General features: G+C 51.1%; 3 protein-coding genes across 5 annotated transcripts in view; 1 reads left to right on the forward strand and 2 right to left on the reverse strand.

Annotated features, from left to right (window-relative positions):
- Positions 1–1,367: 1,367 nt before the first annotated feature.
- On the reverse strand, positions 1,368–5,460 carry nipsnap3a (nipsnap homolog 3A (C. elegans)). The gene is made up of 6 exons (XM_035650836.2): positions 5,267–5,460; positions 4,443–4,650; positions 2,696–2,857; positions 2,463–2,612; positions 1,952–2,038; positions 1,368–1,596 (listed from the first exon to the last, which is right to left on the reverse strand). The coding sequence occupies exons 1-6, from the start codon at positions 5,318–5,320 to the stop codon at positions 1,520–1,522; spliced, it is 738 nt and encodes a 245-aa protein (XP_035506729.2). The 5' UTR covers positions 5,321–5,460; the 3' UTR covers positions 1,368–1,519.
- An 87-nt stretch (positions 5,461–5,547) lies between these two features.
- On the forward strand, positions 5,548–9,204 carry LOC118320056 (nitric oxide-associated protein 1-like). 2 transcript variants are annotated; one of them, XM_035650834.2, is made up of 9 exons: positions 5,548–5,950; positions 6,098–7,045; positions 7,242–7,421; positions 7,498–7,611; positions 7,684–7,775; positions 7,870–8,001; positions 8,413–8,529; positions 8,611–8,728; positions 8,801–9,204. In XM_035650834.2, the coding sequence occupies exons 1-9, from the start codon at positions 5,743–5,745 to the stop codon at positions 9,013–9,015; spliced, it is 2,124 nt and encodes a 707-aa protein (XP_035506727.2). In that variant the 5' UTR covers positions 5,548–5,742; the 3' UTR covers positions 9,016–9,204. The 2 variants fall into 2 exon arrangements, with proteins under 2 accessions (XP_035506727.2, XP_047190335.1); XM_047334379.1 differs by having other exon boundaries at positions 8,601–8,728; positions 8,801–8,974.
- Positions 9,205–9,520: 316 nt separating this feature from the next.
- The window catches only part of rest (RE1-silencing transcription factor), a 7,396-nt gene continuing 3,077 nt past the window's right edge, over positions 9,521–13,839 (reverse strand). For both annotated transcript variants that reach the window (XM_035650832.2, XM_035650831.2), the window contains exons 3-6: positions 13,596–13,839; positions 13,191–13,351; positions 12,959–13,042; positions 9,521–12,201 (exon numbers count right to left, since the gene is read on the reverse strand). The exon at positions 13,596–13,839 is cut by the window's right edge. In XM_035650832.2, coding sequence (XP_035506725.2) covers positions 10,256–12,201; positions 12,959–13,042; positions 13,191–13,351; positions 13,596–13,839 — 2,435 coding nt within the window. In that variant the 3' untranslated portion in view covers positions 9,521–10,255. The remainder of the gene's footprint in view (positions 12,202–12,958; positions 13,043–13,190; positions 13,352–13,595) is intronic.

Consider the following 13,839-nt stretch of genomic DNA (forward strand, 5'->3'; position numbering starts at 1 on the left):
TACTGCTACTACTACTGCTACTTCTACTACTACTATTACTGCTACTGCTTGCTACTGCTACTACTACTACTACTATTACTGCTACTTCTACTGCTACTACTACTACTGCTACTTCCACTGCTAATACTACTATTACTGCTACTGCTACTATTACTGCTACTGCTTCTGCTACTGCTACTACTACTACTACTACTATTACTGCTACTTCTACTGCTACTACTAATATAACTGCTACTTCTACTGCTACTACTACTCCTGCCACTACTTCTATTACTGCTACTGCTACTACTAGTATTCCCACTACTGCTACTTCTACTGCTACTACTACTATTACTGCTACTTCTACTACTACTACTATTACTGCTACTGCCACTACTACTACTACTACTGCTACTGCTACTAGTACTACTGCTACTACTACTATTACTGCTACTGCTACTTCTACTACTACTATTATTACTGCTACTGCTGCTACTACTATTACTGCTATTGCTACTTCTACTGCTACTACTACTATTACTGCTACTGCTACTACTACTATTACTGCTACTACTACTATTACTGCTACTTCTACTGCTACTACTACTACTATTACTGCTACTGCTACTATTACTGCTACTGCTACTTCTACTACTACTACTACTACTATTACTGCTACTTCTACTACTACTACTACTATTACTCCTACTTCTACTACTGCTACTTCTACTGCTACTACTTCTCTAACTGCTACTTCTACTGCTATTACTGCTACTACTACTATTATTACTGCTACTTCTACTGCTACTACTACTACTATTACTGCTACTGCTTCTACTACTGCTACTCCAACTATTACTGCTACTTCTACTACTACTGATACTGCTACTTCTACTGCTACTACTATTACTGATACTTCTACTACTACTACTACTGCTGCTATTACTACTACTACTGCTACTACTACTTATACTACTGCTACTACTACTTCTACTACTGCTACTACAACTGCTACTACTACCGCTACTACTACTAGTACTGCTGCTACTACTACTACTGCTACTAGTGCTATTGCTACTACTGCTATTGCTACTACTGCTTCTACTACTACTGATATTGCTACAACTGGTACTGCTACTTCTACTACTACTGCTACTGGTACTACTTCTATTGCTATTGCTACTACTACTACTTCTATTGCTACTGCTACTACTTCTACTACTACTACCTCTATTGCTACTACTGCTACTACTACTACTGCTGCTGCTACTACTGCTGCTGCTACTACTGCTACTGGTACTACTGCTACTGCTACGACGACGACCACACAACTACTGCTACTATTACTACTGCTATTTCTACTACTACGACCACACACACAAACAAACTTTTATTGTTCTGATATTTTTATTGCGACACAAAAAAAGAATCAACAGAAACAAGCCCCGCCCACTCCGTCATCCAAGCCACGGGATTGGACGCTCCTACTGTCACTCACACACTGACATAATTAATATACTGTTGCCGTGGAGACAGGACGTCACTTCATGGGAGAGAAAGGACATGGAAACATGAGTTTGTTGTTCTGAGAGTGGAGATGGACCACGGCGTCCCTGACTGAGAGAGAGAGAGAGAGAGAGAGAGCTGTGAGTGAGGATTATTGATTATTGATTTCAGCCTGTCAGACCTGTCACATGAATGAAAATATGATCAGCTGATAAACGATGATGCGTTTAGAGACAAACACTATAAAATAATTATTCTAATATTGACTCAATTTGACACTTTCTATATTAATTATAATAATTCATTTGTTCCATGAGTCTACCTGTTTATTGTTTTTTTGGGTGAACTGACTCTTTAAAGTCTGAACTGAGAAACGACTGTAAGCAAGTTATTTATTATAGAAAATATGTGAAGATAAGAACCAATCATTATGTTCCATATCTGATGATGTCACACAGTGTCTCACCTGCAACGACCACTCGGCTGTCGGTGTGAGACGCGTGTCGCACGTCCGCTCGCTGGTCGGCGCTCTCGAACCACCAGAGGGCATGAACTGACCAAGAAAACGCACGCACGCACGCACACAACTCACGCACGCACGCACATAACACACACGCACGCACACAACACACACACACACACACTACGCTTTAAGAACAATATTACAAGAAATTAAAACTTATTTAAACTGGAGAATAGACAGATAAATATAATCACTGTGTTGTTGGAGGTTGTTGTTGCGTGTTCTTTTTTACAGTGTTGTTGTGCATGTTCTTTTTTAAAGCGTTGTCATGCGTGTTCTGTTTTATTGTTGTCTTGTGTGTTCTTTTTTACAGTGTTGTTGTGCATGTTCTTTTTTAAAGCGTTGTCGTGCATGTTCTTTTTACAGTGTTGTCTTGCGTGTTCTTTTTTACAGTGTTGTTGTCGTGCGTGTCCTATTTTAGTGTTGTCGTGCGTGTTCTTTTTTTACAGTGTACCTCTGTTCAATTGGCCGAATTCGTTGTGGAAAGCTCCCAGTAGCTTGCCGTACCCTGGTGCATCATGGGAAGTGACAGCAGCCTGGAAAGCGTGGCCCCAGACCGCCGGACCCCCCGGACGCATCTGGTAGGAAACCAGCTCGTAGACGCCTGAAACACACATCTGGACATGATCGTACTGAATCAGATGTTTTGTTTTTACAGTGTGCGTCTGTGACGGGGGAGGGGCTTACCGCCTTCCTGTGGCGGCCTCTGCAGGTGGCTCCAGGGAACTGCATAGGTAACCTCGTTGTCTTGAGACGACATCATCGGCAGAGCCTTAGAGATGTACTCTGAGATCCATGAGGGGTCACGACCAAGGGCTGCCCGGACCGCTGCCCGCTGAGAGTAACTGTCTGAGAGGTGAAGAGCCAGGAGTGAAGGGTGAGGAGTGAGACGTGAGAGGTGAGGAGTGAAGGGTGAGGAGTGAAGGGAGAGGAGTGAGAGGTGAGAGGTGAGGAGTGAAGGGTGAGAGGTGAGAGGTGAGAGGTGAGGAGTGAAGGGTGAGAGGTGAGAGGTGAGGAGTGAGGGGTGAGAGGTGAGAGGTGAGAGGTGAGAGGTGAGAGGTGAGAGGTTAGAGGTGAGGAGTGAAGGGTGAGAGGTGAGGAGTGAAGGGTGAGGAGTGAGGGGTGAGAGGTGAGAGGTGAGAGGTGAGAGGTTAGAGGTGAGGAGTGAAGGGTGAGAGGTGAGGAGTGAGAGGTGAGGAGTGAAGGGTGAGGAGTGAAGGGTGAGAGGTGAGAGGTGAGAGGTGAGAGGTGAGAGGTGAGAGGTTAGAGGTGAGGAGTGAAGGGTGAGAGGTGAGGAGTGAGAGGTGAGGAGTGAAGGGTGAGGAGTGAAGGGTGAGAGGTGAGAGGTGAGAGGTGAGAGGTGAGAGGTTAGAGGTGAGGAGTGAAGGGTGAGAGGTGAGGAGTGAGAGGTGAGGAGTGAAGGGAGAGGAGTGAAGGGAGAGGAGTGAGAGGTGAGAGGTGAGGAGTGAAGGGTGAGGAGTGAAGGGTGAGAGGTGAGAGGTGAGAGGTGAGGAGTGAGAGGTGAGGAGTGAAGGGAGAGGAGTGAGAGGTGAGAGGTGAGGAGTGAAGGGTGAGAGGTGAGAGGTGAGGGGTGAGAGGTGAGAGGTTAGAGGTGAGGAGTGAAGGGTGAGGAGTGAGAGGTGAGAGGTGAGGAGTGAAGGGTGAGAGATGAGGAGTGAAGGGTGAGAGATGAGGAGTGAGGGGTGAGGGGTGAAGGGTGAGGAGTGAGGGGTGAGAGATGAGAGGTGAGGAGTGAGGGGTGAGAGATGAGGAGTGAAGGGTGAGAGGTGAGAGGTGAGAGGTGAGGAGTGAAGGGTGAGAGGTGAGAGGTGAGGAGTGAAGGGTGAGAGGTGAGGGGTGAAGGGTGAGAGGTGAGGAGTGAGAGGTGAGGAGTGAAGGGTGAGAGGTGAGGGGTGAAGGGTGAGAGGTGAGGGGTGAAGGGTGAGAGGTGAGGGGTGAAGGGTGAGAGGTGAGAGGTGAGGAGTGAAAGGTGAGGAGTGAAGGGTGAGAGGTGAGGAGTGAGAGGTGAGGAGTGAAGGGTGAGAGGTGAGGGGTGAAGGGTGAGAGGTGAGGGGTGAAGGGTGAGAGGTGAGGGGTGAAGGGTGAGAGGTGAGAGGTGAGGGGTGAAAGTTGAGGAGTGAAAGGTGAGGAGTGAAGGGTGAGAGGTTAGAGGTGAGGAGTGAAGGGTGAGAGGTGAGGAGTGAAGGGTGAGAGGTTAGAGGTGAGGAGTGAAGGGTGAGGAGTGAGAGGTGAGGAGTGAAGGGTGAGAGGTTAGAGGTGAGGAGTGAAGGGTGAGAGGTGAGGAGTGAGAGATGAGGAGTGAAGGGTGAGAGGTGAGAGGTTAGGAGTGAGAGATTGGAGGTCAGGGGTCAGGTTTAAAAAGCCCATGAAGAAGAAGAACAACGTGAAAACAATTGAGGGAGAATGTTCTCACCGTACTTCCATATATGGAAGACCTGGTTCAAGCCGCCATACTCTACAGTCCAGTATCCAATCAGCTCGGAGTGGGCAGTCCGCAGGCGGATCTTCTCATTGGTCAGTTTGAGGAAGGCGGAGTTCTGGTCTGGATGGATGCAGTAGGTGCGGAACTCATAGAATGTTTTGTGTTGCTGCTGGGACCCGGTTGAGAGGTGCACCTGAGGCTGCAGAGAGGAGAGACGACAGCAGAGGTCTCACTCTGATCAGAAACTGAGTCAGGGATCTGAACTTTAGATTGGACCTGGACCTGGACCTGTGATCTGTCCATGAAGAACGTATTAATACGGTTTGACTCTGCTGCCTCCTGGTGGACAAAGTGAAACATTACAGATACATGTGCGTTAACCATGACCCCTGTGTGTGTGTGTGTGTGTGTGTGTGTGTGTGTTTTCGTGTGTTCAGGTAAACCGGTTTCTGCAGGTTTGTTCTGCTGCTTAATCTTTAACTTCAGGGTTCGACCTTTTTTAGTGAAACGAGTCCAAAGAGAAGCAGGTCTGAAGAGGACCGGGTCTGAAGAGGACCGGCTGATGAGAAGCGGGTCTGAAGAGGACCGGGTCTGAAGAGGACCGGCTGATGAGAAGCGGGTCTGAAGAGAAGCGGGTCTGAAGAGAAGTGGGTCTGAAGAGAAGCGGGACTGAAAGGGACCGGGTCTGAAGAAGACCGGGTTTGAAAAGGACCGGGTCTGAAGAGGACCGGGTCTGAAGAGGACTGGCTGATGAGAAGCGGGTCTGAAGAGGACCGGGTCTGAAGAGGACCGGGTCAGTGACCAGGTGAACTCACCTGAGCAGCTGATCTCAGAGATCGTCTCAGTAAAACCCTTCTGATCGACAACATGTTGAAAAGTGAAGAGACGAGACGAGGAGTCTGTGACGTAGGTCTGCAGAGATCCTCTGAGAACAAGAGGTCTCACTGAGGTTTATTTCCTGCTCTCTGTTCCTTCAGTTTCTTTAACGGAGCCATGTTTGTAGTTTATTTGTAGTGTTCTGTCGAGAGAAGTCGCAGCAGAGTGAGACCTCCTGTCGGCGTAGTCTTCTCTCTTAACTTATTGGTTATTTTAATGTTATGATATGATTGTTATGTTATGATATGTGTCACGTGTCGATCCTGGTTTTATTCTGAACGTTATTTTAAATGTGAACCAAAAGAACGGAACATAAACAAACGACGAGTTTGACGTCACATCCGTTCAGGAAGTCGCAGGCGAGCGGCGCGCGTGTTCCAGCTCCAAGGTTGAGTCCGGCCGCGGAGCTCGGATCATGTCTCAGCTGGTCCAGGTGTTTGTCCGCCGGCTGCTGTGGAGGACTCTGTCCCGCCGGGTCTCCGCTGCGGCACCGGGACCGGGACCGGGACCGGGAACAGGTCGAGGTCTGATCCGGCAGCTCAGCAGCAGAGACCGAGGCAGAGTCCGGATCTGCACCGTGGACCCGAACCTGGAGGAACAGTTCGTGTTTGTGGACTGTACAGGTGAGACCGGGACTGTGGACGGGTTCGGGCTCCGGGACCTGAACCTGGATCCTACTGAACCAGACCTGTCAGTCAAACTGAGATTGAACAATTATTTAACAGTTATGTTATTGATTATTGATTGATGTGGTTCTGATCCTGGTCCAGATCCTGAGGGGGACCCCCATCAGGAGGAGAGAGACCTGCTCCACCAGCTGAGTGTGGCCGCCCCCCCCCCCCCTGTCCCCCCTCAGAACCACCTGAGGTCTCTGGAGCATCAGCTGCAGGTGTTGAGGGGCGGGGCCCAGCGGGAGGCGGACCCGGACTCTGGGATCCAGTTCCGGGACGTGGACTTCCCTCTGGACGAAAACCTTGTGGCTGCAAATACCCAGAAGAAGAAGAAGAAGAAGAAGAAGGCGGCAGATAAAGGTGAGCACCGGGTCGTCGGGACTCCGGACCTGGACGAGCCAGTCAGCGACACCGACTGCTCGGGCTGCGGCGCCGTGCTGCACTGCGCCGCCGTCCAGGTGCCAGGTTACCTGCCCAGTGAGAAGTACAAAGTTCTGCTGCAGGACGGGCGACTGAGGGGGGCCACCTGCCAACGCTGCCACCTGCTCACCCACCACCACAAGGCCCTGAACCTGCAGGTGTCCAGGGACCAGTACCGGGCCGTGGTGGAGCAGATCCGCCCCCACTGGGCCCTGGTGCTGCTCGTCGTCGACCTGCTTGACCTCCCCGATTCCATCGTCCCCGCCCTGCCCGAGCTGGTAGGCACCAACAAACACGTGGTCGTCCTCGGCAACAAGATCGACCTGCTGCCCGGCGACTCGCCCGGCTACCTGCGGCGCATCAAGCTCCAGCTGGCCCAGTACTGCCAGGAGGCGGGCTTCGGGGGCCAGGTCACCGAAGTCCACCTCGTCAGCGCCAAGACCGGCTACGGTGTCGAGACCCTGATCTCCAGCCTACAGAAGTCCTGGAAGTACCAAGGTGACGTTTACCTGGTGGGCAGTGCCAACGCCGGGAAGTCGACTCTCTTCAACACGCTGCTGGAGTCCGACTACTGCAAGTCCAAGGCCTCGGATCTGGTCCACAGGGCCACGATCTCTCCCTGGCCCGGTGAGAACCAGAACCAGTTAGTCTGATCCAATGACATCACAAGGTCAGAGGTCGTCTGTCACTTCCTGTCTTTTAACCATGTTGGTGGTGACAAATGAAAAGTTTGTCGTAATATTTATATGATCAATCAGTGGTTATAGATCCATCACCAGTGTCACGTGACTGTGTTTGTGTTTTCCCGCCGTGGTACGATCAGGGACGACTCTGAACCTGCTGAAGTTTCCCATCATCAACCCGACGCCGCAGCGGATGTTCAGACGCCAGGAGCGCCTGAAGGAAGCACAGCGACAGATGGGGGACGAGCTGTTGCAGGACGAGCTGTCGCAGGACGAGCAGCGGAGACTGAGACGCCTCAGCAGGGAGGCTTACCTCGTGGGTGAGAGGGGGAGGGGCCTATCTGTTATCTTCAACTGTGGGGCGACTGCTACTAAACAACCTGGTCACATGTTCAGGTCGTGTTGGCAGAACGTTCCGGGTTGACGTCCGGTCAGGACCGGATGAGATCCAGTTTGATCCCGACTGTTTGGCTTTTGGGGAACATGAGGACGGAGTGGCGCCAGTGACCGGTGAGGAACAGAGGTCAACCTTCTGTGTGTGTCACCTGAAGGTTGACCTCTGACTGACCTCTGACCTTCCAGGGGTAAGCAGGACGCCAGAGGAGTTCACCTACAACGAGCTGAAGGACGCTCAGTGGCTGTACGACACCCCGGGGATCATGAAGGAGGACGACGTGAGGCCCCACCCACAGATCAAGGTCATGGCGGCAGGAGGCGGAGCACCATGATAACACTCTCTCTCTGTCTGTGTGAATGTCTCTCGCCCAGATCCTCAGCCTGTTGAATGAACGGGAAGTGATGTCAGTGGTTCCCACTCAGGCCATCGTCCCGCGGACATTTGTGCTGAAGCCCGGTACCAGTCTGTTTGTGGGGGGCGTGGCCAGGATCGACTTCCTGCAGGTCAGTCGACCAATGACTGAGACCGACTCAGGTCAACATCTGTCTCTTGTCCCAGTCAGGATCCTGTAGAATGACTCTGATCAGATCTGATTATCATCTGTTATCATGAAGTTCATCATGTTAGAGGTTCAGCATCAGTTAGCATGGTGACCACAAGTCCTGCTTAAGGTGGTTAAAAGATCAAAGTTTGTTCTCAGTTAATTTATTTCAGCTTATGATCCATAAATGGTTGTGAAACCGTAGTGATAACGAGGCTTATTTTACGACACATGAATATGAACTCAATAACAACCGTTGAGTATGTTATTGGACGTCAACAGTCCGAATGGTTTACTGTCCCCTTGTCTGTTCTTGTGGTTTGATTAATCTTCTACTAGTTTGGTTGAGTTATTGATGGAGTGTCGTCTGCAGGGTCAGAGGTCCTGCTGGTTCTCTGTCATGGCCTCGAGTCGAGTCCCGGTTCACATTAGCAGCCTGGACAAAGCTCAGAGTGTTTATGAGAAGCACGCGGGACACGTCCTGCTGGGGGTGAGTCACAGGTCACAGGTCACAGGTCACATGGTGAGTTTACCTACTGAGGTGTTTGTGTGTGTATACTGGTGCGTTCAGGTGCCCATGGGCGGGTCGGAGCGTATGAAGGAGTTTCCGCCGTTGGTTCCTCAGGAGTTCAGGTTGGAGGGTCGAGGTCACCTGGAGGCCGCGGCCGATATCAAGCTGTCGTCTGCAGGTAAACACACCTGACCTCTTGTGCTCTCCTGACCTCTTGTCCTCTCCTGACCTGACCTCTCCTGACCTCCAGGTTGGGTGGCGGTGACTGCAGTGGAAGGTGACGAGGTGTTGCTGAGGGTTCACGGTCCTGGGTCGGCAGGTTTCAGTCTCAGGACGCCGCCGCTACTTCCTCACGTCGTCTCTCTGAAAGGAGAACGCATCAGGAAGTCCGCCGCCTACAAACCCATAAAACCAGCGGCGCTGAAGGACAGAGGAACGGCGAGGCTGCAGGGGAAGAGGAAGTGAACCTGAGGGACGAAAGGTGGACTCCGCCTCCGTCACACAGATGGTAACATCTGTTCACGTGATGAAAACACCAGAGACGTCTCTGATCTGTTGAACCTGTGATTGTGAGTCATGTGACACTGTTCACAGATGAAACTTATTCTTTTGACTGATTCATGAAAACTGATAATGAAGCTTCCTGTGAAAACACCTGAATGTGTGAGTTTTCCACTGTCTGTCAATCAATGTGTCAATCAATTAACCAATGTGTCAGTAGCTGATGAAATCAGAACCAAGCCCCGCCCCCTGGTCTCTGACCGCCCCTTTTGTATTGTTGCAGTTCAGGTCATAAGCCCCGCCCCCTGGTACATGTCAAATATTATTTGTAATAAAACGGGCTAAGACGTCATGATTGACAGCTGACACTGACTCCTGATTGGTCGAGCGCACCTGTGTGGGCGGGGCCTTGCTACCTCAAATCCATTGTCTTTAGAGTCACCGATCGTTAAAGTGAATATTACACAAATGCATTTACACGACTTTATTCTTTTTCTTCACTTTGATATTAAACAAGAAACTGAACAAAAAATTCACTTTTACTTCACAAACCACTTCCTGTGTGTTGTCATGGAAACAGCTGATGATTGTCAAAGGCACTGACGGTTTTAAAATGGAAAATAATATTTGGACTAAAGGTTCTGATTTCTACACATCATGATACAACGAGCAGATCGATATAGTTTAAAAAAAAATGTATTGGAAGTTAAGTCGACGTGAGAAGAGATCATGTGACTCGTCAGGTCTGATCAACAGAATCCAACGTTACGAGCAGCAGGGTGGAAACTGAAGACCGGTTCTGACCTCTGAGGTCACACCCCGACCTCCGAGGTCACGCTCCGACACCTGAACCAGGGTCCCGACGCAAAGTCTTTGTGAACCAGATCAGAGTCTTAGCTTGACTTGACGTCATTATGATGACGTCATCATGATGATGTCATCCTGGAGACTCGTGTTGTTTGTTTTTTCCAAAGATCAAGTTCATGAAGATGCAAACAATTTAAAAAAACAATGAAAATCTGCAACTGACTTTGACGAAACAAAAATAATTTTGTCTCCAGTTTGCTCTCTGGGTTTGACCTCTGACCCTGACGACGATACGTACAGTGAGTTTTGTAACTGTCGATCCCGGCCGTCGGAAACCCGACCCGGTTTCTTCGGGGCAACAGAATCCCAACGTTCTGAATGACGTTTCTGAGCGGCATCACTTCTGTCCTCTGGTGTCGCTCATGTAGTAGACGTTGACCAGGTGCCGGTTCAGGTGCCGGCGGTACTCCACCTCCAGGGGGAACGTGCGGTCACAAAAGATGCACATGTGACTCTTGAGCTCCGTCGGTGTCGGGATCTCGTCGGTGGGCGTTTCGGGGTCGTTGGGCATCTTCCCTGACCTGGCGCCGTTGAGGCCAGAGTCGTCGCTGCCTTCGGAGGCGCTGTCGCTGATATCACTTCCCCCTTCGTGGCTGCTGTGAATCCCCTCGTCGTCCTCGGGGTCAGCGGGTTTGATTCTCTGGGTGGGAAGCACCAGAGAAGGCGGCGACGTGGGTTTGAGGAAGGTCGGAGCAGGACGGTCCTCAGTCGGAGAGTTACAGGGGGGGGAACCTTCTGTCTTCTCTGAGGGTCTGTCCAGAGTCGATCTCGTCTCATCAGTGGGTGTTTCCTTTGGCTCTGGGTTCGTGGTGAGCATCCGCTCATCTCCTGGAGCCTCAGTGGACCGACCGCTGGCCGACGTCTCGTCTCCTGGAGCCTCGGTGGACCGACCGCTGGCCGACGTCTCGTCTCCTGGAGCCTCGTTGGACCGACCGCTGGCCGAAGTCTCGTCTCCTGGACCCTCGGTGGACCGACCGCTGGCCGACGTCTCGTCTCCTGGAGCCTCGGTGGACCGACCGCTGGCCGACGTCTTGTCTGCAGCTGGACCCCCAGGCAGCTGAAGGCCTGAGACTTTCTTGTTGGAGTTCCTGGTCGTCTTCTGCCTGACTGGTGTCGTCCTGTTGGACTTGACGTCAGCGGCCTTGTTGTCTTCGTCTGAAGCAGGTTTTGGCTTCAGCTTCTCAGCAGCCTTCATTCGCCGGACCTTGAACGGCGTCTCAGATGATCTGGAGAGATCTAACGCCTCCCCTGCTTTCCTCTTTGCAGCCTTTTGTTTAACCACCTTTTCCTTTTGGTTTCTATCATGACTCTCTGGTTTCTGTTGAGTTTCTTCCACCTGTTCTGTAGTTTTCTCTGACTTCTTTGATGCCGACTTCCTGAGCTTGCTGAGGCTTTTGTTCTCCTGCGGTTCCATTTCCTTCTCAGGCTTCGACTTCTCTTCCTCTTTCGCCACCTTCTGCCTCACTGTTCTTTCCTGTTTGGATCTTGTTTGGTCAGATTTCTCCGTCTTCGCTTGCTCTTTTGGGGATACGGGTTCTTCTGCTTGGTCCTGGACAGTTGGTTTCACTGCCAGCAGCTTCTTCACTCGTCTCTTCACCTTCCCGTCTGTAATTCCTGCAGCTGTCGTCTCTGTCCGAGTTTCTTTAACAGCGGAGTTCTCGTTGACCTTCTCTGTCTTCTTCTGCCGTGTTGAGACTTTTCTCTCTGGTTCCATCTTATCCTTTGCCTTTGACAGTTTCTCTTTCTCAGAATGGACGTTGGATTTCCTCTGAGCCTTGTCTGGAGTTTCACTCTGCAGCGGTTGGGCGATGTTGGGCCTGCTGCTCTTTCTGATGGACAGGTTGATTGGGCTCGAGTCCACCACCTCCTCCTCCTCGTCCTCTTCGTCCATGTCAAAATCGTCCTCCGCGCTGGAGGAGTTGTCAAACTTGCTCACTCTGGTGTCTGAGGTTTCTTCTGCGCCGTCAGGACCGGGCTTCTTGACGCGTAGTTTGACTTTGGAGACGTCCACGGAGACGTTGCACCCCGAGTGCCGGGACTTGATGTGGTACTGCAGGTTGCACTTCTTGGAGGCGGCGTACTTGCAGAGTGGACAGAGGAATTGTCGGGGGTTGAGGTGGAGTTCCACGTGCTTCTTGAAGTTGCTGCGGTCGGCCGTCTTGTAGTCGCAGTAGGGGCAGGAGAGCGGTTTGGGCCCGTTGTGGACCTGCCGGGCGTGGCGGGTCACCTCGTGCTGATTGGCTGCCAGGTAATTGCAGCTCTCACACTTGAACGGACGCTCCCCTGCACACAGAGAGGTCAGATGTGATGAGATAAACCCGACAGAGCATCATGATACTGATTCATGTTCACTACGAAGCCAGAATGATACTTTCCCACGCAGCTCGTTAAGTTAACGTAGACAGGAGACCACAGTTACCCACAACACCGAAAATCATTCGTCAGTCGGCAAAATATCTTTCACAATCTGAAAACATGACGACTGGACTGTAACGTCATCGTCATGTTTAATATTTTGCTAACATGGTCCAGACTGAATCACGACTTTACAGTCCGTCAGTAAATGTTCATATACATTTTAAATGAACACAGGACCATGTCATGACTCATGCAGGAGGTTCAGGTCGAGGTTCAGGTCGTGTCCACACCACAGCAGAAAAACCTAAAAACAGTTTGTGTCTGGATGGTTTTATAAAACCCCTGACGTCTGACAGTTCTGACTCGTGTGGATATGAGGTGAATTTTCTGGTTGATCTGGTTTGATGTGAACACGACAACAACAACAACAACAACAACAACATGACAGACAGGAAGTCACAGCACGTGGTTCTGATGTAAATCACTTTACCATGTTAATCCTCTGCTTCAGTGAGAGCAACACAAACAGAAGAGTCGACAGTGAGAGACACAGAGACAGAACACGTCACACAACGCATCACTGTTGCTACGATCACGCCCAGCGTCCATACTACACAGATGCAGAGGGCCGACGGACAGTTTGATCCATTGAGGATGATCCAGTACCGAGTGGATGACTGACCTGAGTGAGTCCTCATGTGTCGGGTCAGGTGGGTCTTCTGTGAGCTGGAGTAGTCGCAGTACAGACACTGGAAGGGACGGACACCTGTACGACACAAACACCACAGACTCATCAGACCTCAGCCCGTCTTCACACAGCAGGACAGAAACCAGAGACGCAGAGTCCAGACTGCAGGACAGAGACACAGAGTCCAAACCCCAGAGTCCAAACTCCGGGACAGACCCGGACTCACCTGTGTGCGTCCGGATGTGCTGGATGTAGTTGCTCTTGCGGTCGGAGAAGTAGGAACACTGGCTGCAGGTGTGCAGTTTGCTGGGGAAGTGATTCCTCAGGTGTTTCCTCCAGTGGTACTGACTGACGGTGGTGTACGGACACAGAGTGCACTTGAACACCCTGCAGACAGACAGACAGACAGACACACAGACACACACACACACACACACACACACACACACACACACACACACACACACACACACACACACACACACACACACACACACACACACACACACACACACACACACACACACACACACACACACACACACACACACACACACACACACACACACACACTCATTACTCTGGTCTGGGTGTGAACAGGTGATGGACGTGTTCTTTGAGGGACCGTTACCTGTGGTCTTCCCCCTCCTTGCTATGGTGCTTCAGGTGGGCGATGTAGTGGTCGTATCTGTTGGTGTTGTATCCGCACCGTTCACACCTGATCAGCCCTTTGATGTCTCCTGCTGCGGCCTCCTCGCTGCCGTCCCTCTCGCCCCCTGGCGGCGGCTGGGACTCGGGTGTTTCGGCCTCCTTGGTCCTGGTCTTGCTGCGCCCCTCCACCCGGTTCACCACCATCATCTTGCTGATGCTGTGTG

Source organism: Scophthalmus maximus, chromosome 9 (genome assembly GCF_022379125.1).
Source record: "Scophthalmus maximus strain ysfricsl-2021 chromosome 9, ASM2237912v1, whole genome shotgun sequence".
NCBI classification, from domain to species: Eukaryota; Metazoa; Chordata; class Actinopteri; order Pleuronectiformes; family Scophthalmidae; genus Scophthalmus; species Scophthalmus maximus.

Coding starts and splice junctions, on each gene's coding strand:
- nipsnap3a (XM_035650836.2), bottom strand. CDS start 5,320: ATGTTGTCGATCAGAAGGGTTTTACTGAGACGATCTCTGAGATCAGCT. Junction 2,858..4,442: donor CTTCCATATATGGAAGTACG/GTGAGAACATTC, acceptor TTCACCTCTCAG/ACAGTTACTCTCAGCGGGCA. Junction 2,039..2,462: donor ATTCGGCCAATTGAACAGAG/GTACACTGTAAA, acceptor TTTCTTGGTCAG/TTCATGCCCTCTGGTGGTTC.
- LOC118320056 (XM_035650834.2), top strand. CDS start 5,743: ATGTCTCAGCTGGTCCAGGTGTTTGTCCGCCGGCTGCTGTGGAGGACT. Junction 7,776..7,869: donor GGATCATGAAGGAGGACGAC/GTGAGGCCCCAC, acceptor TCTCTCGCCCAG/ATCCTCAGCCTGTTGAATGA. Junction 8,729..8,800: donor TATCAAGCTGTCGTCTGCAG/GTAAACACACCT, acceptor CCTGACCTCCAG/GTTGGGTGGCGGTGACTGCA.